The following is a 27390-nucleotide window of genomic DNA, read 5'->3' on the forward strand; positions in this document are numbered from 1 at the left end:
ATGATCACAGCTGGTCTGATCAAACTCTCTGCAGCTCTGCTCTGTGTTATAGGTATTGTACATCTGAGAGGAGGAGCCGTTACTTTAAATTCATACTAATGATTTTATGTTCATCTTTCTGTCAGCAGACAAAGGACTCACTGGTGGTCCTGTAACATGACATGTGATTTTTGACCCCCACAGGTCAAATTGATGGGAGTGATGTCACCCAGACCCCTCTGCTGTGGGGGGACGAGGGTCAGTCTGCCACAATCAACTGCAGTCACACTAAGGACAGCACATATCGAGAGATGTACTGGTACAGACAGCTACCAGGGGAGGGGATGAAGCAAATAGTTCTCACAACAGCATACAGCGATCATAAATATGAAAGTGGCTTCAGTGAGGACAAATTTCCTGCAACAAAGAACGATGCTCAGACTGGATCTTTGACAGTGGAGAAGCTGCTGCCTGCAGACAGTGGAGTGTATTTCTGTGCTGTGAGTAAACACAGTGATACAGGTGACTCAGACAGCTGCACAAATACCCAACTGTTGGTTTCACAGTGAATAGAAGACATTAGTGTCTTTAATTATCTGTAGGGGGAGCTTGGGACCTGTAGACTACATGCTAACAGTGGCTTTTACACTGGAGTGTAGCAGCATATGGTTGAAAAATGTCAGAAATCACCAATTATCAATCCCCAAAGCCCAAGGTGACACCTTTTATTTACTTCTTTTGCAAATCAAACAAAGCCCAAACTTCAACACTCAAGCAGAAAGTCCTCACACTTCAGAAAAGGGAACCTGATAATGTTTGGCTTTTTGTTTTTCTTAATAAATTATGTTGCATATCAGAATTGGAGATAATTCATTCTCTGTTCATCAACTTGTTCAAATTGATTAATACCACCATATAAAATACATTTTCAAGAGGAAGGTGCCTTAACATCATCAAAATCTGTGTCTCCTCCCCTCTAAGCTGATCCCATAACATCCGTTCAGTGTGTGTATCAGTCAATGCAGAGACAGAGAGGAAGATAAAGACATCAAATAATTTCATATAATTTCCCCCCCAGGGATCAATAAAGTGATTCTGATTCTGAATCTGATCATGATCAGAAACCTCAACAGGATCACTCTGCTGCTTCTCTGGCTCTCCTGTAGGTTTGAATTCAAACTGTTTGCTAAAAGTTACATTCTTCACAACCATTTCTGTTTTCTCAATGTTTTTCTTTTTAACTGCAGGTCGTTCGCTGAGCACTAAAGTCCATCAGGATCCATCATCAATATTAGGAAGTCCTCATGGTTCAGCAACAATCAGCTGCAGCCATTCAATCACTTCATACTATGTAATATTGTGGTACCAGCGGCCAATTGGTGACTCTGGCCTGAAACTCATTGGATATATTCAATATGCTAACCCAGTCCTTGAGGATCCATTCAAACAGCATTTCAATGTGACTGGAGATGGCTCGGCGAAATCGCAACTTCATGTACTAAAACAGCCAGAAGACAGTGGCATGTATTACTGTGCAGCTAGTAGCACAGTGATTCAATTTCCCTCTCGCCTCTACAAAAACCCTCTCTGATAAGCACACCTGCATCCAGCTGCATGCAGCCTGTGACAGAAATAATCGCCGATATCGACCTTAAAACATTCTTCCTGTGTTTCACCACACAGCAGGATACTGTAAATCCACTGATGAGGACATGTGACAGTCATAGGCATAATGTCGACCCCTCCTCCTCCTTTACAACCAGGCATTATAGTTTTGTTTTCATCTGCGTTAGGATGATGATTAGACTCCTCATACATTTAGCAACTCTGCCATTCTGTTTAACAGGTAATATTACATGAACTCGTAAAAACTGGACCTAAATATTTTCAGGGAAGTTTATTTTCATCACTAAAACTGTTTATTTTATATGTCTCTTGCAGAACTCTCAAAAAACAGTGTTCATCAGACTCCCACTGCCGTGATCAAACATCCTGGAGAAGAAGCCCTGATGAACTGCAGCCACTCAAACACTGATTTTGATATGATCCAGTGGTATAAACAGTCTGCTGGGAAAAATGATATGGCTCTCGTCGGCTATGCAAGATTCTCTTCCACAACTGTTGAAGATAAATTCAAAGACACTTATAATGTGAGTGGTCATGGGTCAAGTCTGGCATGTCTTCATATTCCAAAGTTGAGTCGATCCGAGGACGGTGCAGTGTATTTCTGTGCTGCCAGTAGAGCACAGTGCTACGCTAACCCTCCGTCTTCAACAAAAACTATCTCTGATACTGCCAGTTACATAATCATAATCATTCACCTGCTGATTACCACATGAACGACAAATAAACCACATGGTGAGTGACTGATATCAGACAGCTGGCTCACTATGAGACAGCTAGATTCTTATTTCATCCATTAGGGTGCAGTGTTTCTCCACAGATCTTTTGATGTGTGATCATTTCTTCTTGACAAACTGCATCTTGGAAAAACAACACAACACAAAAAACTCACTCAGTCATAAACTAACTCACCAAGGAGAGCGTTGAACTGGGATTCACTGGAAAACAATGAAATGAAAGGACAGACAATGAAAGGACAGACGAATGTAAATGTGGTACCATCAATCACCATTTTTGATCTCACATCAGAAGACAATGCAGCATATTACTCAGCCACACAAGCACACAAGAGTGCTCGACAAAAACCAACACTGCATTCACTGTCAGAAATAAAAACACAAAATCACACAATAAGTGCAATCACAATTTCAGAAAGGAAGAGGAGAGTGCTGAAACACTCTCTTTGCTACTCGTACTACTTTTACCAATCATGTTTCTAAGAATGCATCGCTTACAAGCTAACATACAGCAGAACAAAGATCATATTTTCAAAACAATCGAACCACAATTCAACTGTAATTAAGCATGTTAATTAGGGAGGTTAATAATTAACTGTTTAACCGTTAATAGGCAAAAAGAATTTTGACCGAGTTCAACAGTTAAAAAAAAAAAAAAAAGAATATCCATGATGTTGCTCCTGGGAGATAACTACAGCACCCCTCATCAAGCTAATGCCCCAGAGGCAGAGGTGGACACTTGTATGAGAGACAGAGAAGTATTCAGATGCACTTCCTGAGGCTGGCCGCTCTAGCAAGGCACTATCTCTGCATTCCCTGGACATCGGTACCATCTGAGCGGGTATTCACCATGCGGGTCTCAGATGGCGCACCAAACTAACCCCACAGCATGTCGACAATGCCATTTCTGAATAAAAACCAGTAGACAAGCTGTCCGTGAGTGAGGACTGAGGTAGGCCTGGCCTGTTTATTTTATTTTAGGACTATTTGAGGTCTGAAAAATGCGGCTAAAAGTTTCCGTTTTGTTAACCAGTCGATTGCTTTTGATCATTAATTAGCCTTTTACAAAAGTCTGGCTCCTGCTTGCTCGGCTATTTGTTTTAATAAGTTATAAAATATTTTTACACGTTCTATACAGCGGTCTTAGCGCTGGAGGATTCAATGTGTGTCGATGTGTGAATCCTCATGTTCTGTTGTTGTTTGTGCTGCTATTGCACATATAAAAGGTAGTCCATGACAAATATTCCATATGCTATCACCTCCAAATTTACTGATAGGCCATTTAATACACAGACCAACACAGGAGATCAAGATTAAGTGACGTATGTTTCCTCATGCTGTTAAAGAGGGTTTTTGTATGTCCATACTGTTGGTTAATGCAGGAATAAAACAGGCCAGGATTGACCAAAATTACACATTTCTGTCTAGAAATGAATAAATTCTATGTATGTGTAGTTTATATGGTCAAAAAATGATCAATTCACAGCACAATTAGTGCACTGTGAACAGACTGTAACAGTAACAACATAACAGTTAAAATATGTTGAAGTATGTATGTTTGATTGTTATTTATTTGTTGTTATTATTAAAATTGCAATTTATTACTTCTTTGTATGAGGTGGGAGTGTGTTTTTCTACCCCTTATACTGAGTCAGTGGTGTGTAGCAGTAGTTGACATGGTGGTTTTAATGTTTAGAAGAGGAGAATGCAATATGACACCACCCACCGTGGTTTTCTGATAGGAGGACTTATTCAGAAAAGGACAAGACCAGAAACAAGACTGACATAAAATTCCGTCCAAAAAACACAACATGAAGATCATTGTCTGCTGCATAACCTTGAATATTATACTGGTTTCAGGTAATGAAAAGTCTTCTCAGAAATGTATTCTTTGTCTGTTGCTATTTAAGTGTCATACTATGAGCTCTGACGTGAAAATTCAATTACATACAGTAAAATGACAATGAGCACATGTACTACCAGCGATTCAAAGAAAGCATTGGGTTTTCTTCCCAGTTCCTTTCCAAGTTAAACTTGCATCTTGTACTCAGTCACGTTTCCTTTTATGAGGACTCATCCTTAATTACTGTGATTGTATATTGTGTTTTGTTTTTGTTGATGGCTTTTCCACAGGTTCCTCTTTAAGTGACCAAGTCTACCAGACCCCAGCCCACACTTACAACAAATTTGGAGACACAGGCAAAATAAACTGTTCACATAGTATTGAAACCTACGATCGAATCCTCTGGTACAAGCAGTCAAAGAACAGACAACTACAGTTCCTGGGATACATGATAGGAGACAGTGTATTTCCAGAGACTGGAGTGGATGTGAAGATAGATGGGAGTGCAAATAAAGGCCAGACCTGTACATTAACAATTGAAGGACTCAGCCTGAACAGCAGTGCAGTGTACTTCTGTGCTACGAGTTTACACAATGCTGCATATCACTGCTCCTCAGTACAAAAAGGTCCCCATCACACACTTTTGATCTCTGTATTGCAGCTCACAGCCACTTACACCTGGAATAAGCCAGTCTAACAAATGCTGGTCTTCCCCTTCACACAGATCAGCTACTATAATGGAAGGTTCTTTATGTGCAGCTTGAGCTTTCTATTACTGCCAAATAAGTGAAGAGATTCTTTCAAATTCTCAGACTAAAACTAGGCAACATCCAAGTCTACTATTAAAGGTTTAGGTAAAAAAAAACAACTATAATACCCTCCAAAGAAAGGAGAACTTTACAATGACAATTATACGGTGAAGAAGAAAATAGCTGAAATTTCTGCACTTCACATTGACTTTACACTTAACATCAGATGGTTATTGATAATTACAGTTTTTCTTTTTAATGTTGAGACAAAAACAAACATGACCTATTACAAATAGATGCATTACATCATCTGTTAAGGTCCAAGTTAAGATCAACTCTCTAAAGTAAGACTGCTGGATTTTCAAATTTTCAAAACCATCTTATATTACATTATAATAACACCTACTAGTTAGTTGCAACTTTTTACAAAAAGATTGTTTAGTGCAAAAGTCCTTGAGGGTTATCACAGGTCTTTGTTGGTTTGCTTCCTTTCATAAGGTGGCAGTATATCTTCACTAAGCCAGTGGTGAGTGGTGGTAGTTAACATGATGGTTTTAATATCAAGAAGAAGAGGAGGCACTGTGACACCAGCCGCCTTAAAACCTTGTGCCTGTTTTCCTGATAGGAGGGTTTACTCAGGAGAGCAGATAGTATATTATAATTTCTGTGATGAAAACACAGTACCAATAAACTAGACTAATCCTAAATATTCTGGATGAAACATGATATTTATCTTCTGTATCACCATTAAAGTTATACTGGTTTCAGGTAATAAAAAGTCGAATTTGTTCTTTTAAAATGTGTATTTACAGTTATTTTTCAAACAATTTTGCTGTAGATAATTAATTTGCACACTATTTTCTCTGACATGTAAATTCTGGGATTACCGAAATTGAAAATTTGTACATGTACAGCCAAAGATTTAAGAAATGCCTGTACTCTGCATTGATTGTTTCCATTTATTTGCACTCAATCTTACTTGTGATTATACATTGTTTGATATTGTTTGTTAATACCTTTTTAATAGGTTCCTCGCTCAGCGACAAAGTCTATCAGATTCCAGCCAACATGTACAACAAGCCTGGAGAAACATCCAAAATCTATTGTTCACACAGGATTCAGGACTATAACCAAATCCTCTGGTACAAGCAATCAAAGAACAAACAGATGCAGCTCCTGGGATACATGAATGTAAACGATGGATATCCTGAAGCTGGAGTAGATGTGAAGATGGAAGGGAGTGCAACTAAAGACCAGAACTGCACATTAACATTTAAAGGACAGAATGGAAGTGCAGTGTACTTCTGTGCAGCTTATACACAGTGCTGCATATCACTACTTCTCAATACAAAAACCTCCTGATAGTACATGTTTTTTTTCTCCATGTTACAGCTGTATTAACCCATTCAAACCAATGTTGGTCTTTCCTCTCATCCAGATCAGATATTAAGTGGAGGTTCCTTATTTGAAGCAACCTCAGAAATTCAGTATGTCTGTGGCTGCATCTTATTTTACAGGGTGACTCAAATTCTCATCACATATTTCACATCCAAGGTTTTAGTGTTGCTGATGATTGTCCATAGCTCATAATTAAGAAATATTAGTCTTCATGGTATGAATCAGAATCTGTTTATTGCCAAGTAACACACATTACAAGGAATTTGCCGTGGTCTGATGGTGCTATTGTTTTGACAACAAATATGTAAAAATAAAGGTAAAAGAATAAGATAAGATAAATAACAAACAGTGCAGTGAACAAAATAAAGTGTCCAGATAAAGTGTCCAGTAGGGGGTGTGTGCGTTAATGTAACGCGGGGGGACAGGGGCGGTGTATGGTAAATAGGCAAGCAAATAAACAAGCAAAAATATTCATCCAAATTGATTAATGTTTAAAAATTACTGAACCTAAAGACAGGTTGTTATTGACAGTTATGATGTTTTACTTTCAGGCAAGACTACGTAACTTTTGCTGAATGTCATTTGTGGTATATATGGAGTCATTTTAAATGTTAGTATAACAGTAGCACAAGAAGAAAATAATCTCGAAGTCAGAAACCCAAGGTATATGGCAATATATCTAAAGTTTTGTAACATTAGCTAGCATTGGCCACCATTTAACTAATGGTAATATCAGAACAAGTCAGGCTGTCGCAGTAAAACCTGCGAGTGTACTGAACTGAAGATAGGTGTGCTTTACTGCTTATGAATTCAACTTGCCCTTGGTAAAAAGATTAACGTGTTCCATCTTGTTGCAAAACGTAGTCTTGCATGTTACGTCAAAGCACTGGTTGCTGTGACAACAGATATGTGCCAATAACAGCAAAAAATGAATTACTTCATCAATTAAAAAGGTCCACAAAATCAACTCTGTAAAATTTAAACTCAGTGCTGGACTTTCAACAAACTAACAACTTCTATTGCATTATTAGACAAGTAATATTAGTAGTTAAATGCAACAACAAATGGGTTGTTGTGTACATGAGTTTGTAGGGATTATCATAGGTCTTTGTTGTTTTGCTTCCTTTCATAAGGTGGCAGTATATCTTTACTGAGGGTGGAAGAAGGCCAAATTAACTGCTCACACAGTATTGTAAACTATAAGCGAATCCTCTGGTACAAGCAATCCAAGAATAGGCCACTACAGTTCCTGGGATACATACAAACATAGGTAAAACTGGGGTTGGACTGGGTGTGAAGATAGAAGGGAGTGCAGAAACTTTAACAATTGAAGAACTCGGCCTGACCAGCACTGCAGTGTACTTTTGCGCTGCTAGTTTACACCGTGCTATGTACCACTGCTCCACACCACAAAACCTCCCTTTGTTTCTTCCCTTACGTTTTTTTCCCTCTTCAGATCAGAGATGTTAATGGGAGGTTCCTTCTGTGGAGCAACGCAGTTTTTAACCTTGCTCAGATATTCATCATGTCTGCTGTGGCTGCACCTCATGTTAGCAGGATCACGATGATGACTCAAGTTCTCATCGCATTTGTAGTGTCGTCTCTGTGGCTTCAAGGTACAAGGATATAAATTTCTATTTATTTTCTACCAGAGTGAAATATAGGAAGACTAATTGATTACAAGTATTATTGCCATGGCAGCATATATTCTGATGGAGGCCTACATGTCGATATGATGTTGACTACACCAGTGTTTTTTCTTTACCATCTTTTCCAATGTCTACATGTTTTTGCTTGCGCTAAGAAACTAGTGCACAAAGATTGTGGCTCACTGAATATTTAAATCAATAAAATCTTACAAAACAACAAAATCAATATGTTCAATTTGTTACCCTGTTGAAAGAACTTTTTCAGAGGGAATACAAATTATATTGAATTCTGTATTTTCTCCACACAGTTCAGAGCCAGGGTGTGACCCAATATCCTGAAATCAGCTGGAGTTATGCGTCCAAATCTGCAGAGATGAACTGCAGCCACAACAAAGATATTTCTCATAACCAGATGTACTGGTACAGGCAGCGTCCAGGGGAGACCATGACCCTCATTGTCTACACAGTTGTTGGAGGACAGCCAGATTACGGGGGGCTCTCTCAAATCAAATATTCAGCCATCAAAGAGAACACTGAGAGCGGGGCTTTTACTGTGAAAGACTTGCAGCCTGAGGACAGCGGTGTGTATTTTTGTGCCGTCAGCAAACACAGTGATGTGAGAAGCTGAGCAGCTGAACAAAAACTGTTTGATAATAAATTTGGTGAGAGTATTAGAAACCACGTTTTGACTTTTTATATCTTTCCAGTAGGTGGCACCAGGGCTCAAGAAATACTAATACAGTCTAACGCACTATGAAATATGATGTAGCGAGTATAGATTTGATAGGAGGGCGTTGATGAAGAGTCTACAGCAAACAGAGCAACTCAGTGTTCATTCAGACAGGAGGTCAACATGCCAACATTATTCTTTTTATCTTGGCTCATTGGTAATCACTTTTATTATTCAGGAATACCACTTTATTCATAGTTTCTGCACTGATTATTGATTTTCCCTTTTCTAGGTGTCTGTCTGGGTCTTGAGGTCCGTCAGTCTCCCTCTGATCTCATCACAAAACCTGGTGACAAAGTGCAGATTTTCTGCAGCCATGATAAAACTGACTACAGGATGATGCTCTGGTACCAGCGGTCACCCGGAGACACAGCTATGAAACTTATTGGATATTTGTACTTTAAAGATGTCAAAATGGAAGAGCCATATAAAGAGGAGTTTAATATCTCTGGAGATTTGGGGGCAAATACATCAAAGAATGGCTCTCTTTTAATCAAACTTGTAAGACAAGAGCACAATGCAGTTTACTACTGTGCAGCAAGAGAAGCACACTGACAAAAATGCCCTCTGAACTTTACAAAAACTCTGCACAATCTTTTAACGTGGTTTTTAATAAGACATGGAATAAACTGCTCCCAGACACCTGCTTTTGAGGTTGTATTTTGGTTGGACGCAATCATATCATCCGTTAATGCAACTGCGTTTCTATTTTACTGGTTCATTCTAATTAAAACCACAAGCACAATTTTCTAAAATATAATGAAACAAAAACATTTTTGGGGGGGAGTCAGGTTTCAGGAAGAGCGGATACAGATATCAGTTTGATGTGCAATCACATGAAGCCACTCCTCGTTTCTACATCACATTTGCTTCCTACTTAAACGTGACTCAGTTCAGCGAGAAAACAAACAGCAGAGAAACTGTCATCACTTAACTAAAATAGCATTTCACCCATGACTTTACAATAACTCAGCTCCATGTCAGACCTCTACATGATGATTAGATTTCTCTTTTGCTATTTCCTCACAGGTAACAACTGCTTAATTCAGCAGTAAAATGTACTGTATTTATTTTCACATCTAAAATCAATAATCTATCCTGACAACAGGTATTTCTCTGGGGGTTCAGGTCCATCAGTCTCCCTCTGCTGTCATCAGAAAGGCTGGTGATGATGTCCAGCTTGTCTGTACACACGGACAACCTGACTACAGAGTGATGCTGTGGTACCAGCAGTCACCTGGGGACAAAGCTCTGAAACTCATTGGATATGTAGATTATAATAGAATAAGCTATGAAGAATTATATAAAGAGCATTTCAATATCACTGGAGATTTGGGTGGAATTACAGCAAAGAATGGTTCTCTGTTCTTAGTGGATCTAAATGTCAGACACTCAGGAAGAGACTGGAATCCGTATCTGTATCTACCTCACCTGTTCATACACCACCTCACTATTTATTCAAAATGTTTAAGTGCAATACATATATAGTCACACACTTTAGTGCAACACATACATACATATACATTGTTATTGTATATATTTTTACCTCATTTCACTTAAATACTGTAAATGTGTATATTTTGTATTTTCATTTCATTTTTCATTTCACCTCATTTCACTTAAATACTGTAAATGTGTATTTTTTGTATTTTCATTTCATTTTTCATTTCACCTCATTTCACTTAAATACTGTAAATGTGTATATTTTGTATTTTGTATTTCTTATTTTTATATTTTGTACAAACTTTTAGTTCTAAATTATGCTACTTTCTACTCTTGAATGGGAGCACAGGTACTGTACAATTTCCCCCCGGGGATCAATAAAGTATTTCTGATTCTGATTCTGATTCTGAAAGGGTCTGAGCACAGTGCAGTGTACTACTGTGCAGCCCGATATACACGTTGAGGCAGATCTCCTTTCAACTACACACAAACTAAAACACCATCTTTTATCAACTGTGGTTTTGAGGAGTCTTGAAAAGGCCTTCACCAGCCAGCTGCAGTCAAGGTCTCCGTCATGTGATGTCTACCTCACTTCCTCATGTCTCTGCTGGGTTTTTTCATATTCAGTCCAATCATATAGCCAGAGCAGCCATCTCATAACCTTCATTATCATTAACCTTTTTACGGAGAATTTAATCTGCATGGGACAAAGAACAAAAATTGATTTGCCACTTTCTTGTCACCTTTTAGGTAATGTGGTCTGTTCTCTGGATCAATGAGAGTGTAGTTTCCATTGTTTTCATATTCCAAGTAAATAAACCCTGTTTTTTGTCTCTTTTTGTAGGTTTTTCACTTTGGGGTTCAGGTCCATCAGTCTCCCTCTGCTGTCATCAGAAATGGTGATGATGTCCAGCTTGTCTGCACACATGGACAAAGCTCTGAAATGTGTTGATATGGATATGTACAGTTAAAGAAATGACAGAATGGAAGAGAGATTTGAATGGAGACTAAACAAAAAATGGTTCAATTTCCACAATTGATCTAAAAGCAGTCAAACAAACCTGAACATACTTTTGTGCTGCATTAAAGAGTAAATGGGAGGCTAATGTATATTTTACTCTTGAGTATAATTGTTGTATTTAACAAAAAAGAAAGGCAGAGACTGAATGAAGAAAGTTTTTCAGTGTCAACTTATGCTGTGACTTCTCTACATCACTTCCTGTCCCTCCCTCTGATCCACAAAGCACAGCAGAGTGGAGCTGGTTCTTCACATTCAACATGATGCCATCTCTTTTCATCGTTTCCATCATCACCGTCTTCTGGTTTAAAGGTATTATACATTCATGAAGCCATTTTTTTACATTTAATTTGGAATTAACCCTGAAAAATCTTTATAGGTGGAGCAACTGAGGTGAAATATTTACATCCACAAATCACTGATTGCTTAATTTAATCAAAAGGCACAATATGTTTTTTTCCACTAGTGACAAGACATTACAGCACTAACATTGATCTCTTTACAGGAGTTTATCTCAGTAAAGAAAAGCAAGTGTTTCAGACTCCACCTGAACTGCTGATGAAAACAAATGGTGAAGTCAACCTGAGCTTCACTCATCAAATCCAGAGCTATGACACTATTCTCTGGTATCAGCGTTCAGCAGGGGATACTTCCCTAAAGCTGATTGGCTATATGAGTTATACCAGTCCTAATATTGAGACTGCATTTCAACGCCATTTTAAAGTGAGTGGAGATGGAGAGAAAACAGCTTATCTTCACATCCTGAACCTGACGCACCCTGAACACAGTGGAGAATATTTTGGAGCAGCAAGTATGCACAGTAATAAAGACTGTGACTCTCTCATACAAAAACCTCCATAATGATCCTGCAGATAACAGCACACCAACAGGAAACCACGTGACACAATTCTGAAAAAAAGTCTTCATTATGACTGGCTCATTAGAATGTATACTTTATGATCCTTTTATGTCTAATTTCCACCAACTTAATTCAAACGAACACAGAGGTCTTTGGACTGACAGGTAACTAATTCACTGGGTCGTTTTTGTGACTGTCGTCCTGCATCATCATCAGCCCAACAGGGACCCTGGGTTAAAGAGCCCACAAGAAATAACTGATTAGCATTACTGGCTGGGACTGCAGCTGGACCTATAAATCATATGTCATAATTCATGACAGACTAGTATGTAAAAAAAGGGATGACTTATACAATAATGTTGTTCATGTCTGCATTTGAGACAACTGACCTCATACAAATAATGACTGTTCCCTCTCAGAAGCAAAGGTACTGGAGGAAAAGTGACAGGAAACAGAGGGGACATGACATGACATGACATGCAGCAAAGGTCACCGGCTAGAAACGAACCAGCGACATTACGTTTATGCAGCATGCACAGTAACCATTTGGCTACTCAGGGTGATATTTTTATCAGGTCTTAGGGAGGAGGTTGGGTGGGGGTTACGTGGGCATACAAGGTCTGTTGAACCTCACTTAATTATAATTAAGAATGCAAAACACAGTACAGCAAGGTCCTGAAGAACAGAGTCAACCAATAGGTGGAGGCACAGCACATGGTATGCAGCTTTTATAATGAGGATGTGGTGGTGAATTAACTCACACAGAGACACGACACCCTACCTCTTTACCCTGAGCCTTATTTTTCTCAGGGCAATAGTTTACTCACATCAGTACCTGACAATGTCTTCGTCATGCAAACCTTTAGTTTTCTCTTCATCTGTTTTTATTGTAAGTTGTCAAATTTCATCCTCAATTACTAAATGGTCGTTATTTATATCGTTATCTATAGAACATGCTGAACAATCAAAGATAAAAAGAAATATTTTCTCCTCATTTTTGTTCTGCATCAATAACAGTTTCTAAATCTGTTTCCTCCACAGGTCAAGTGAGCACTGTTACATTTCAGCATTCTCCTCCCCAGATAGTGAAGGAGAAAACTGATCAACTCAAGATCAACTGCAGTCATAATAAGGAATACCTTATATTAATGCTCTGGTATCAGCAAGGAAAGGACAGTCTGTCTATGACCCTCATTGGGTATGAATATGGAAAAGGTTCCCCCAACTATGAGGGTCAGTTTGAAAAACAATTCAAGCTGACAAGAGTGGCTTGAATTGCGAGCGAGAGGAATCCATCAGACTCAGCTGTGGTTTAATGCCACTCCCTCACTAAAAACCCTGATCTTTTCCCTGTAATGAGATATGTGCATTTGTACAAGAGGCGGTGTCTCTCTTAGTACATCGTTGGATGAAGCTGTGTTTCTCCTGCAACAGCACAAACTTGAAGGATGTCTCCAGCTGTAATCGGATTTCTTCTCATCTTGCTTCCATGTAAAGACATTAGCTGCAAAAACAGCAATTTAATTGTGCTCCCAATTTTATAATGTTCTTTCACAGTGGCTTCCATATCAACTACTTTTAAAATCTGTGTTTTTCCCACAGATCGAGCTAAGAGTGTGACATTTCAGCCGTCTCATCCAAGAATAATCAACGAAAAGGAGAGAATAGAAATTAAATGCAGTCACGATGATAGCAACCTCTATACAATGCTCTGGTACCAGCAAAAAGTTAGAGGTTTGATGAGCTTGATTGGATACAGCTACAGTGGCAGTGACCCCGTCTATGAGAAGCAGTTTGAAGGTCGGTTTGAGATTACAAGAAAAGACATCCAAACAGGAGCTCTGATCATTGACAGTGTGAATCCATCAGACTCAGCCGTGTATTTCTGCGCTGCCAGTACACAGCGATGTGGTTTAATGCCACTCCCTCACTAAAAGCCCTGATCTCTTTTTTCTCTGTTGTTTTCATGTTCAAGATCCTGTGAGGCAGTCTAGTGGAACTGGCCTCAAAACTACTCAAAATTACTGCTCTGACATTAACAACACAGACAGCAATTTAAAAACAAAAAAGGATGTGACTCTTCACAGTCACACCATCTCAAAGAATCATGTACATATGAAAGCATTCAACTTTAATTATAAGTAACATTTAAAGCACACAATGGAATGGGGTGCAATTACAAACTCATTTCATCGGTCAAAAATCCCATCTATTTCAGATTTCCCCAATTTATCCAAATCCAGTTCTGGTGTAGGTATGCAAACTTTACCATCTACAGCAGATAAAAAAAAAATCAACAAAAGGTGAAGCTCAAAATACAAACTGTCAACTGCAGTGAGCAAGTGCTGCCATTTAGAGAAAAGCTGACTCAACAATAAATGACCAAAAAAGGAAAGTTTTATTTTGTACCACAACCAACAGGGGTTGTTGTAATGTTGTATTACCAATTCAGCCCCAACACTCAATATACTCAACAATGAGTGTTAGTATTTCACCAAATCTACAGGATGAAAGCATCAAACAAGTGCCAAACAACAAACCAAAAGAAGAAGCACAAAGCCACTCAAAGAAAAAACTCACAATTAATCCCAATGCTATATGTATGGAGATGACAAAAGAATAAGAGCAAAACATTTAAAGCCAAGATGTTCAGTCATTAAACGCAAGACAGCAAAAGAGCAAAAATGTTAGCCAGCAGCCAACCATTAGTTAATTTAACCAGGCACACAAACACTGACTGAACAAAGTCAAAACATCAACACCTTGAATAGTTGCATGTCAGCACGAGCAGCAAACGTTTACCTTCGGAGGTGATGCTGTAAGTTAATTATGGCCTCTCCAAGAAGAGCAAACTTTTTCAAAGGACCCAAGAAACCTAAAGCAGAACCGACTATATTCAGGCTTAAAGTGCGTAACGTTATTCGTGGACGACCGTTGATGTGAGGATTCGGAACAACAGCTGATGTGACCAAAAACGTGAATGTTGAACATAATGTTAGCTAGCTAGAACACAGCGGTAGAGCTATGCTGCTGACATCTCTGGCTACCTCTGTGGGCAAAAACAGCAGCTATCACCCAGCCAGCCTATACCAACATATCAAACAAGACAGGAGGAAAGCAAAGGCAGTTAACCAGCAGCCTTATCACTGTTAGCTATCAAAAGGTTAGCTCCATAACTGTTAGCTAATCCTAACATCCGCCTCGCGACTAAACGTTATAACCGTTACAGGACACAAATACCGTGTATAATATAGACGTTAGCAAAAGCAGCACATTCTTACCTTGGTGAGACGAAGCTGTGATTCCTGGCGATTCCAACAAGATTTAAGTTTGAAGTTGAAAGTTGAAAGAGTCCAAAGCAGCCAAAAGCAGGACAGGAAAACTCCCGGTTCAAACCTGAAGTGCGCATTTGAGGCCAACCGTTGGTGTGAGGAAGAAATCGACAAATGGACTCCGTCGGAAGCTTGGAGCTCAGCGAAAACATTATAATTCCTCCACATGGCCGTCCTGAAGCAACATTATTAAACTGTTGGCAGTTAACTTGTATTTACACACTGCATTAGCGAGGTACTTTTCATTTATTTGTCCCAGTGGAAGTTAGCGCTAAAACAATTTTAAAAACGAACTGCGTTGAGTGGGCGGAGCATCGTCAGTTTACAGAAGACCGCCTAATTCAGTGGTGACCAATCATGTTCCACCGAGGCCCGTCAATCAGCAGGTTTTCGTCCAATCACCTCAGCAGGTGATTTTAATTGAACACATTTATAGTGCAAGTCATGGATCTTACTTATTGTCAACAATAAAACATCATATTGTCAACAGTAAAACAACATAAAACAATCACAAGGGGTATTAGGGGCAGATTTAAGACAAAATTAAACTAAAGGAAAAGCAATGATTTGGTAAAAAGATATTTAAATGAATATATATTCAACTGAGACATGGTCTTATATATTCTAAGACCTTTGATTTCATCTTTTTCAGTGAGGAGAAATATAAAAAATAAAGTTATTGTGCTAATTAATCTTCTGCACTCCACCATACACCACCCGTTTTCTGGGGTACAATACAATTACGAATTATAGATAAATTCATCACAGCTTTAGTTTTCACAGTTTCCACTCTTACAACATATTACTAGTGCAATTTTAAAAACTTAAAATGTTCAATTGCCAGCCTTACAGTCATCCATGTCGAATGACTTTAAGGCTTAAAACCACCACACCAAGATAATTCATGACAAAATATAGGTATGTATGTATAGGTATGTAATTTGTGATCAGAAATAAAAGTGCAGCGAAGAAGCAGAAGCAGGCAGAACATTTTTTTTAATAAGATCATCTGTGAGCAAAGGAAGAAGGTGTGGAAGAGGAGGTGTGGCGTTTGGAGAAGGGAAGATAGTCGTCTCTCATTTGGTCTGTAATAAGTTTGTCAGACTGGAACAACATGTGAATGCTCCAGCTCTGATGCCAGATTTCAGTATATGCTGTAATTGATTTTTGATGTGGAAATGATTGTAAATGTATTTTTGTTATTTTTCTGTTGCACAGGCCTTGATTTACGTTTATTTTCCAGGATGCCTCAAGCTTTATTCACATTTGGACTTTTACTGCTCGTGCTTATAAGTAAGCTTGAATCATTGTTATATGACTTTTCTCTGAATATTAAGTACTGATGTCTCTTTGTACCACTGTGAAAAAATACATTGCTTGCATTTAAACTTTACCTGACATGAAGTGACTTTCTTTACAGGCAAAGTGGAGAGTGTTACCTTTGAACAGTCCTCTTCTCAAATCGTGAAGGACGGGACTGAGGAGCTCGTGATTAACTGCAGTCACGATGCCAGCAACCTCCAAGTTATGCTGTGGTACCAACACAAACAGAGCAGTCGGTCTGTGAGCCTCATTGGGTTCACGGTCCTCCTGGCTGATCCAAACTACGAGAGCCAGTTTAAAGACAGATTCCAAATAAAAAGAGAAAACACAGTGAGAGGATCTCTGATCATTCACACAGTGAATCTAACAGACTCAGCTGTGTATTTCTGCGCTGCTAGCACACAGTGATGTGGTTTAATACCACTGCTTCACTAAAAACCTCCTTCGACATGGAAACTAATAACAGCTGTTACTCAGAGTTTTAGTTATTTGAGTACTGAAAATATTATGTATTGTATTGCTAATTGATGGGATCTTTGATTGAGTATATGATGATGTAACTGAACATGTAGCTTTTGCTAATGTACATGTTACTGAAAAATCCTATTTTTATAATATCATAAATAAATCACAATAATGTACCAAAATGTAATCACATATATATTAAAGCTTCATTAAAAATATAATAATATATAATAAATATATAATAAGTACATAGAATTTTAAATACATCCTGGGAGTTTCTTAATTACATTAACTGACAATTATGACATCATGAGAGCTGCTACATATTGTAGTAATAACATCATAATTGTATTTACTAATATTGCAACATCTTGTGAGGATAAGAAAAATGTAATATTGTATAATGCTGTATGTAGCAGTACATCATTAGGTAGGTCACTGGTTAATGTAGCAGTATAATGTAATCACATTCAATTATTTTATGGAATTCATTTAACTTTAACTTTAGGTTTGGTCAAATCAAATAACAGAGGTTTGTCACCTTCCCAAAATACCTACATAGTCTCACTTTAAGTATAGCGATCTGGTGTTTCATGATGGTGTCAATGCTGTTTCAGATGCTTTCCCCCGTGACAGAATTAAATTTTGACCACTGAATGCTTGATATTTGCAGTATTGTATTTATGCAATTAAATGGCACAGAATAACAGCACAAAACACTGGCAACCTCTAATTGAAAATATCAGATTCCATATTGGTTTTCAGACCATTTCTGCACCTCAAAGATAAGCTTCCATGCGCCTTAAAGTGTCAGCTAATAATCAGTAAGTGAAAATTACAGACAGTACTTCCCCTCCTGTCATGTGATCATAGGAGCATGTGACCTTGTGTTTCTTATTCTCAGTAATGTTTGACTGCATCATTCAGCTGGAAGAAGGCTCAACACCAACATGCTTGTCACTCTCCTTTATCTGGCTCTTCTTTCACACTCAGGTGGGTTTTGTGTATTGACTCGTGCTAGCTAACCAGTACTTGAAGGGTCAAGTTCCCATCAAATGTACATCTGAGTGAATTCTCTGTTCTGCATATTGAGGTGAGACACAATGAAACATCATCCTTCATGTGCTGCAGGTCTCACTGTTGTAGTTCTTCAGTCTGGAGATCAAATGTCTCACCCAGGAGTAGCAGTGATGTTGGAGTGCAGCATGGGTCCAGGGTTCAGCATGGACAGCTACACCATGTACTGGTACAGACAAAACCACTACAGAGCTCCACTGGAGTTCCTCACCAAAGAGTACGACCAAACTGAGGGGCACTTCCAGTCGTCTATCGACACATCCAAGAACTACTTCTCTCTTAAAATTACTGAGCTGCTCCTGAATGACAGCAGCACCTACTACTGTGCTGCCAGTCACAGTGATGCACTCAGACCAGACAGTCATACAAATAACAAGGCTGTGTCACAGATGGCACACAGGCAGGAAGGAGCTGTGGCTTGTTTAGTCCGATTATAGTTGCCATAGTGGAAGTGGAACAATGATGAGATGGATCCAGAATAGTCAAAGCTTCACAATTTATAGTAAGTATGTAGTTTTAGTAGGATAAGACTGACATAAAGCGCCAATATTGGGCTTTTATTTTTAATGTCAGAAAGTGGTTGATCAATGCAAAACTAAAGCGCAACTCATCATGATGTCTCTGTGCACAAATGATAAGAAAAGAAAAGAAACCACAGAAATGAATATTTCCTCATATTAACAGTCTGATGATTGTCTGTGTTGCTTCATGCCAGTCAGATCTATTGTAGAAGCAACAACTACTGTAAACTCTCCTTTAAAAGAACCAGTCACAGTGCTCTTAAGAGAAGAACCGTAACCTGCAGTTGCTGCTCAGTGACCACTAGGAGACTGTAGCTGTACTGAGAAACTCCTACAGCCTTTCTTATTTCAGAAGTTGTGACTGTAGCAGTGCAGTAAGGCCTGAAGACAGAGTTGATCAATGTCAAAATGAAGCTGCTCTTGGTTGTACTTCTCATCTTCACCAGTAAGAACATTTAAATTCAGTTGAATTTAAGTCAAATGTTTTTCTTCTTTACAGATTTCCACATTGACATTGTTGATTTACTTGTTGTCTTCTTTCTTGTTTTCCAGATTCCACCGTTGGTGTAAAAATTAATCAGCTTCCATTTGTATTCAGCCTTGAAGGAGACCCGGCTGTAACTTTGCAGTGTGACCAAGATGATGATCAATATTACTACATGTACTGGTACAGACAAAGCAGCAGCGGGAAAATGCAGCTAGTAACGTATTCTCTCAATAAAGACTTATCAAACATTGAACCTCCTTTCAACAAATCCAAGTACACCATGTCCCGACCTGCAGTGCTTAAGTCCTCTCTGCAGATACACCCTGTCGAAGCTGCAGACTCAGCTGTGTATTACTGTGCCTCCAGTAGAGCACAATGGTTCAAAAAGCCTCAGCAGCTAAACAACAACCCCAAGAACAAACTACAAAGAGATGACAGGGACAAGGGTTAATGTTTTAAAGTCTGAGGTGGATTTTGTTGACATGACAACAGACTAACATCAATACAATGTGAAAATATGAAAGAAAACATGTTAAAAAAAAAACAGAATGATGAGCTATTAATTCATTAAAGATACAACAAATGCTTCTCCACAAGTCTGCAACAACACCACAAAGCTGATGGGCTCCGATAAGTGAGCAGGTGTTAACAAGGTAAAGATTACTTGTCACATTCAGTATTATTGTCCTGTACAGTTTCTCTAATCTGCGTCATTTAGTGCTTTTGTCTTAATTTTATTTTACTATAATTCTGTGTGCAGCCCGACGACATGAAAGGATGTTTAAGAGGTTATCATACACTGACCTCTACAGGGTTCTTGTGGGATTACACTTAGATAAACAAAGTGCTTTTCAGACATCAGGATAATGTGTCAAAGGGAGGCCATATAATGAAAGTGGTATTAAAATGGAATTATATTGAAGAATCAGGCTGATAAGATGCAATTTACATATAACATATAAGTGACCTCTGCAGAACAACAATGACATAACATTGTAGAAATGCTTTTAATGTCTCACCGTTAAGAAGATATAAAAGGTTTAATTTTAAGTATGAGAGCACTGGTTGTACTTCCAATCGTTTGGTTAAATACTTTTAATTAAAAACAAAATACATTTACAGTTTTCAAGAAAACAGAAAACTGTGTTATGATCTAAAAAAGGAATTCAATATGTTAAATTTAATATGTTAATTCTGTTGTTTTCTCTTTCTGCACATAGAGTAAATGTATGTATAATTTTATGCTAATTCTTTTGTACTTTGACTTAAGTAAAATTTTGACTACATGACTTTTACTTCTAACGTTTGTACTTCTTTTTTATTTCTACTCTGCGGTGTTGCTGCTTTTACTAAAGTAGAATTCTTCCATCATTGCTAATATGCAGATCTTTTCTTTAATTGAATAGTTCCATGAAAACATGGAAGAAAAAATAGTTTCGCACCAGATGGTTAAGAGGGGGGTTGGAATAAAGCTTCAACCACAAAGATCTTTGATGAAATTTCAATCAAGTTGACGATAATGTTATGACTGAATAACTGAATGAAATAAAACTTAAATATAATAACTCCCATTATGACAAATGCTTTTCCTCCTGTAAGTTATGACCGCATTGGTAATTTATTGCATCATAACGTAAATATGTATTAAGCCAGTTATGATGTCATAATACAAATTTGATGTGATCGTCTGCAGTTAAGAAATAAATTGCATTTATGCCATTTTTGAATCATTTATTGATGGACATGTTGCACAGTGTCCTTTTTAAAGACTTGTTGCTCCAACTTAGAGGGAAAAAAATAACAATTTAAGAATCGCCAACAGTATCACTTACATCTGTTAGTGAATGTTATTGAGTGAATGTGTCTCCTCAGTTCACTGATAGCTGGGTGGATAAAGAGGTGTCACCAGCAGTGATGTCACTTCCTCTGAGGAGCAACAAACAAACACAAACAAAGACCAGTTTCCCCTTTTCCTTCCCTCCGTTCTTGCTTCTTTTCTTAGCTGTCACAGAAATAGCAGCAGTCAGGTTGGAGCGTGTTAAGCCGTCAGTCAGCCCGACCTGAACAGCTGCTCTCACAGACAGAGATGGAGGCTGAGATATGGAGGAGCTGGGTGGGGGAAGGAGAGAGGGGAGAACGAAAGAGACTTCAGGTTTTTGTGTGATGCTTTTTCACCGTGGGGACAGGGGGCCACGGTGATACAATCCTATAGAGCCGCCGTACAAAAACCTCCTCCCGTTAACACCCATTGTGTAGACTGCTACATGCTACCTGGGACAATTGGGAGAGCAGAAAAATGCAGAATCTGAAGGCGTGTAGGACGGCACAACACTTTGGCACTGAAAAGTTCATTTATATGCAGAAAATCTGCTGGAAGAAATGTTTGAAAAGTACTTTAAATTCATATGTGGAGCATTTGGATGCCTCTTTTACTCATCCTGACAATACACAAAATAACTTTGGACAATATGAAGCTCATCCTGCATGTTTAAACCTTCTTCATCCTCTGGATTATTAGACTGTGTCTCAACACGCTGATTATGAAGACTTTTGTGACTTTATGGTAGGGGAGACGTTCAGTGTGACACTGGAGCTGAAGCTTACTTTGGAAAGGGAACAAAACTCACTGTTTTAGGTAAGTCGGAGCTCTCACACCTTCAGTTCACGGCAACAAACTTAAAATAGTCAAACCGCTGGTATGAAAGTGAAGGAAAAAGCTGCAGTTATGAAAAGGCTGAAATATTGAGCTGAACAGAGAACACTGTGACCTACACTGATCCTGCTTACTTTGGCCAAGGAACAAAACTCACTGTTTTGGGTAAGTATCACTGCAGCAAAATTAAAATCGTAGAGTAATTGGTATGAAAGTAAAGAACTGTTGTTATATAGAGTTTGAAGTATTGAGCTGAACAGAGAACACTGTGACCTACAATGAGCCTGCTTACTTTGGCCCAGGAACCAAACTGACGGTTTTAGGTAAATATTTCACTTTATTACTGTGTTTTGGTGAATGTCACATTGCTTTATAGTCTTAGTTTCAACAGATGTATCAGTAAAAATTAGTCCAAAGATTATTTTGGTGGAGAAAGACACAAGAGTTTCATGCTCAGTATTTCTGCACTGTGACGGTGTCAACGAAGCTTACTTTGGAAAAGGAACAAAACTCACTGTTTTGGGTAAGTAGGAGCACTCGCAACTTCAGTTCACTGCAGCAAAATTAAAATCGTAGAGTAATTGGTATGAAAGTAAAGAACTGTTGTTATGTAGAGTTTGAAGTATTGAGCTGAACAGAGAACACTGTGACCAACAATCAGCCTGCTTACTTTGGCCCAGGAACCAAACTGACGGTTTTAGGTAAATATTTCACTTTATTACTGTGTTTTGGTGAATGTCACATTGCTTTATAGTCTTAGTTTAAACAGATGTATCAGTAAAAATTAGCCCAAAGAGAATTCTGGTGGAGAAAGACACAAGAGTTTCATGCTCAATATTTCTGCACTGTGACAATGCAAACGAAGCTTACTTTGGAAAAGGAACAAAACTCACTGTTTTGGGTAAGTGAAGAATGATTAAATGGGACAAATGTAATAAGCTTTGTCATCGGAGTAATGCATTCAGAATCATAATGTACTTGGGTCTTTATAGTTTAAGTTCACCTCAGAGCTATTTGATGTTAAGCTTAAGCTCTGTGCCAATGCTGAAGCCTATTTCGGCCAGGGAACTAAACTGACTGTTCTTGGTAAGTGAGACACGAGGCTTTAACTTGTTTTGTGTTGTATAAAACAGACTGCAATGCAGCAAATGTTGGTTTGGGATTTAAAGAATAGTGACAGTCAATACAATAAACACTTAAAAGCCACTAAAGATGCAAAGTAAAAGCAGCATGCTGGGCTGTTTTGAGCACTGATCAAGTGCACTGTGACTCTGGTGGTAATGAAGCTCACTTTGGTGGAGGAACAAAGTTAACCGTTTTAGGTAAGAAACAAAAATTGTATGCAGTCTATGATAAAGTCTGGTAAGAAATCAGAACAAAAGTCATAAGCTTTGTAATTGGAGTGGTGCATTAAGAATCATAATGTACTTGGGTCTTTCTAGTCTAAGTTCAGCTCAGGGCTTTTTGATATTAAGCTTAAGCGCTGTGCCAATTACGAAGCCTATTTCGGCCAGGGAACTAAACTGACTGTTCTCGGTAAGTAAAACATCAATCTTTCTAAGGAAAAGAAAAACAAAGACAAGTGACATTTAATACAATAACATTTAAAAGCAACTAAATGTAATGAAGCAAAGTAAAAGCAGCATGCTGGGCTGTTTTCAGCACTGATCAAGTGCACTGTGACTCTGGTGGTTATGAAGCTCACTTTGGTGGAGGAACAAAGTTAACAGTTTTAGGTAAGAAACATATTGTACGCACAGTCTGTGATCAAATCTGTGGTAAGAAATCAGAACAAATGTAAATTGTAATTGGTAGTTCTTTAGCAAACTTACTGTACTCAAGCTCTGTAAAGTTCTGCTCAGTGCTTTTTGTTCTCAAGCTTAAACGCTGTGTCAGTTAGAAGCCTATTTCGGCCAAGGAACAAAACTCACTGTTCTTGGTAAGTAAGACGTCAAAATGTAAAGATATATTGTAGCAGCTGTTGGTTTTTAGTTTAGGAACCTAAAGAAGCAAAGTAAAAGAGCATCTTGGGCTGTTTTGAGCACTGATCATGTGCACTGTGACTCTGGTGGTGCTGCAGAGGCTTACTTTGGTGGAGGAACAAAGTTAACTGTTTCAGGTAAGAAATCAAACAAATGCAAAAAGATCATTGTAATTGGATGTTTCTTGAAGAAACGTACGGTACTCATGTGTATCTTAAGTTCAGCTCAGAGGTTTTTGTTCTTAAGCTTAAACGCTGTGTCAGAAGGAAGCCTATTTCGGCCAAGGAACAAAACTCACTGTTCTTGGTAAGTGAACGTGAAGCCTGACAGGGTGGTAACTGAGAGGTTTGTGTTGGTTACAACTTGTACAAACAGGCTGTAGTTGTTGGTTTTAAAGACAAGATGCGTTTATTCCAAAACTACAAACTAAAGAAGCAAAGTAAATGCAGCATCTTTGGTTGTTTTGAGCAAAGATCAAGTGCACTGTGACTCTGGTACTTCAGAGGCTTACTTTGGAGGAGGAACAAAGTTAACTGTTTTAGGTAAGAAATACTTTTAACGTTCATTAAATATTGTTCAGGTATGAAGAGTTTGATACTGTAAAGCTACTTGCTTTTGGACTTGCTTGAGCTACTGCTCAAATGAGTCCTGAACACCAATGTTTTAGCCAATACTAGATTAAATTATCATAAAATAACCACAAAACAAATGAACAGATGTTTAAATGGTGGAATGAATCTAGGAGGATTTTATTTTATTTTGTAAACTGTAAGTTAAAGTCTTTACATGACATGGCTGACAAAGTTGGAATAATTTTAAAGTGGCACAGACAAAGAGAGGCAGCAGGAAGAGTTTTTGTTACAGTTGAAAGTCTCTGTGCTCCTACAACGAGGCTTACTTTGGAGCTGGAACTAAACTCACTGTTTTAGGTAAGAAAAATCTCTCTGAGCATGATTCACAGCTTGTTTGTGTGTGAGGAAGAAAATATGTCCAGTATTAAAAATATACTTTAGACCTTTTATTTGATGCTAGTAAACAAAGTATTGTCTTTTTAAAAAGCTTATGGTGGAAGTTTGTGCTAAAGAAAACACAAGTGTTGTCTATGTTCTTCTGTAAAAGGACTGCAGCAATAAAACATTTGGCTTTACGCCCAGATTATTACTCGCACAGCTAGTTCTTATCAGCTCTGTGAAACACTGTGACTTCACAGTCAGAGGCTTACTTTGGAGCTGGAACTAAACTCACTGTTTTAGGTAAGACAACTGCAAAAACTAACATGAACTAATATAATGTTCCACAGGATATAATAGCAAACTCGTTGATAACTACCAGGTTAGAGTGGAGGGTTGGTTTTAATCTCATGCTCTTAAATGGACCTTAAATCACAAGTTTAACGCTGTTAGAAACTCATTTAATTTGGTATGAACATGTATTGTTTCTACATTTTTGTGTGTTTTAAGGTTTTTAGTTTATCTGAAGTATCAATCTATATTTATCTGGAAAAAAAAGAGCACAAAGACAGTTTACAGCTTTCAGTGCTGAAAGGTTGAACAGTTTTTCTGCAGCCTTGTATCAGTGTGAACAACTACGACCCTGCTTACTTTGGCAGTGGCAGCAGACTGACAGTGTTAGGTAAGACAACTATAAAAATCATACACATTACTGTCCGTCTTCTGACCTTCTCTAAACTTCAATCTGAGAATTATTGTAGAGTTTACGGTTGTAAAAACAGCTCTAATGTCATATTTAGTGACTTCCTGGAGCAGCACCGTGTTGCTGTGTTTGCTGTCAAAACTGCCAAAGAAAATGTGAAATTTATGTATTGAGATAAATCTCTCTGTTCTATGTCAAAACGGCTGTGTTTGAAATCGTTACCAGACTTACTGCATTACTTTCAAGCTGTGAAAAGTGGCATTCAGAGGATGTAATTAAGAATACTTACTAAAATACTAAAAGTTAATTCAGCCGTTGTAGATCTTTGTCAGTTTTTTACATGACAGTCAGCGGTGTGCTCAGACACAACCTGCTTATTTTGGAGAGGGAACCAGGCTAACAGTTCTTGGTAAGATCACTTAAGAAATAACATTTCAATGACTCTGTGTGAGCTCTGCAATCTGTAATGATCATGATTTATTTGGTTTATGTTCAGTGTGAAAAAGTTCTCCTGCGTTTAAATTCTGGTATTAAGATCTCACTTGTACATGAGAGTTAGGTGTTGGACATTGGTTTGCTGTAGATCTACAGGCAGCTTTAGTTTAGTGATTTATGTCCTTTGTCTTTGCAGAACCGAACCGTGAAGTTACCCCACCAACAGTGAAAGTGCTTCGACCTTCGCCAAAGGAGTGTCGAAACAAAAAAGACGAAAGACGGAAGAAGACCATAGTTTGTGTGGCCAGTGGATTCTACCCTGACCATGTCAGTGTATCCTGGGAGATCGATGGCCGCAAACACTCAGATGAGGTGGCGACAGACAGCGCTGCCCTGCTGGATGGCGGTTATTACAAGATCACCAGCAGGTTGAGGGTCCCGGCAGAAACTTGGTACCAACCCAGCCCAGCCCAACCAAAAACATTCACCTGTATTGTCAGCTTCTTCAATAGGACGCACGATGAAATTCATAAAGAATCTATTCTTGGTGAAGAAGGTATGTTCATTTAGAACTCAGTAATGTCCTGAACCTGATCTGTTTGCTATTTGAAATACATGTAAATGACCATCTGTCCTCTAATCCTTTTCTTAGCTAAAGCTTCAAGAAGCATAACAAGAGGTAAATATATCATTTTGTGCTTCCGTACACCTCAATGCATCACTTCTACTGTGGTTATCATCACACTGAAAACATGTAGTGTCCTACATATTTGGAAAAGAATACACTCGTGGTAGTAAGCCAAGAGAAGCTGTTTCCTCTTTGAATCCTGTCACTCATGTAAATGTTTGAACTTTCTGCAGAAACATTTCTGAGGGTCACACAAGGTGCCAAACTCTCCTACTGTGTGTTTATCGTCAAGAGCTGCATCTATGGAGCCTTTGTAGCGTTTCTGGTGTGGAAGCTTCAGGTTTGTTCTACACAGTGGAGCATGTGACCCGTCTCTGCCGCTTATCCCTTTTGATTTAGTGCACTTGACATAAGAACTGTCTGTGTACATTTTAATATGTGAATCAACATAACATAAAAAGAGCTCATGACATTATGACATTGTGTCCTTTCTGTCTGTTGCAGGGTTCAAATGGAAAGCGGAACAACTGAGAGCTGAGCTGACCTGAACAAATGGATTCTAGGAGATCAATAGTGTTGGTTTCTGTAAAGAAAAGCTTGAAAACATTGTTATAACAAGTTCTTTTCCACAACTTTGTATGTTGCAGTGCATTTGTATTCATTACAGTTCTGTGCATATTCTGGTCACAATCTTAAAGCTACTTTGGCATCGCATCTTTATAACTACTTAATAATTCTGTGTGCTTGTGAATCACTCCTTTGCTTCATTTTCTTCTCAATAAAAGTCTTTTAGAGGATCTCGTCAA

At 38.4% G+C, this 27390-nt stretch overlaps 1 gene segment (V, D, J or C); it reads left to right on the plus strand.

Annotated features, from left to right (window-relative positions):
* LOC139298171 (T-cell receptor beta-1 chain C region-like) lies at positions 1-27390 on the plus strand. The segment is given in 8 exon segments: positions 1-43; positions 184-492; positions 14450-14454; positions 24135-24174; positions 26153-26512; positions 26609-26635; positions 26818-26924; positions 27089-27390. Coding segments are annotated over 8 exon segments (918 nt in total).

The sequence above is a fragment of the Enoplosus armatus genome, chromosome 15 (genome assembly GCF_043641665.1).
Source record: "Enoplosus armatus isolate fEnoArm2 chromosome 15, fEnoArm2.hap1, whole genome shotgun sequence".
Lineage (NCBI taxonomy): Eukaryota > Metazoa > Chordata > Actinopteri > Centrarchiformes > Enoplosidae > Enoplosus > Enoplosus armatus.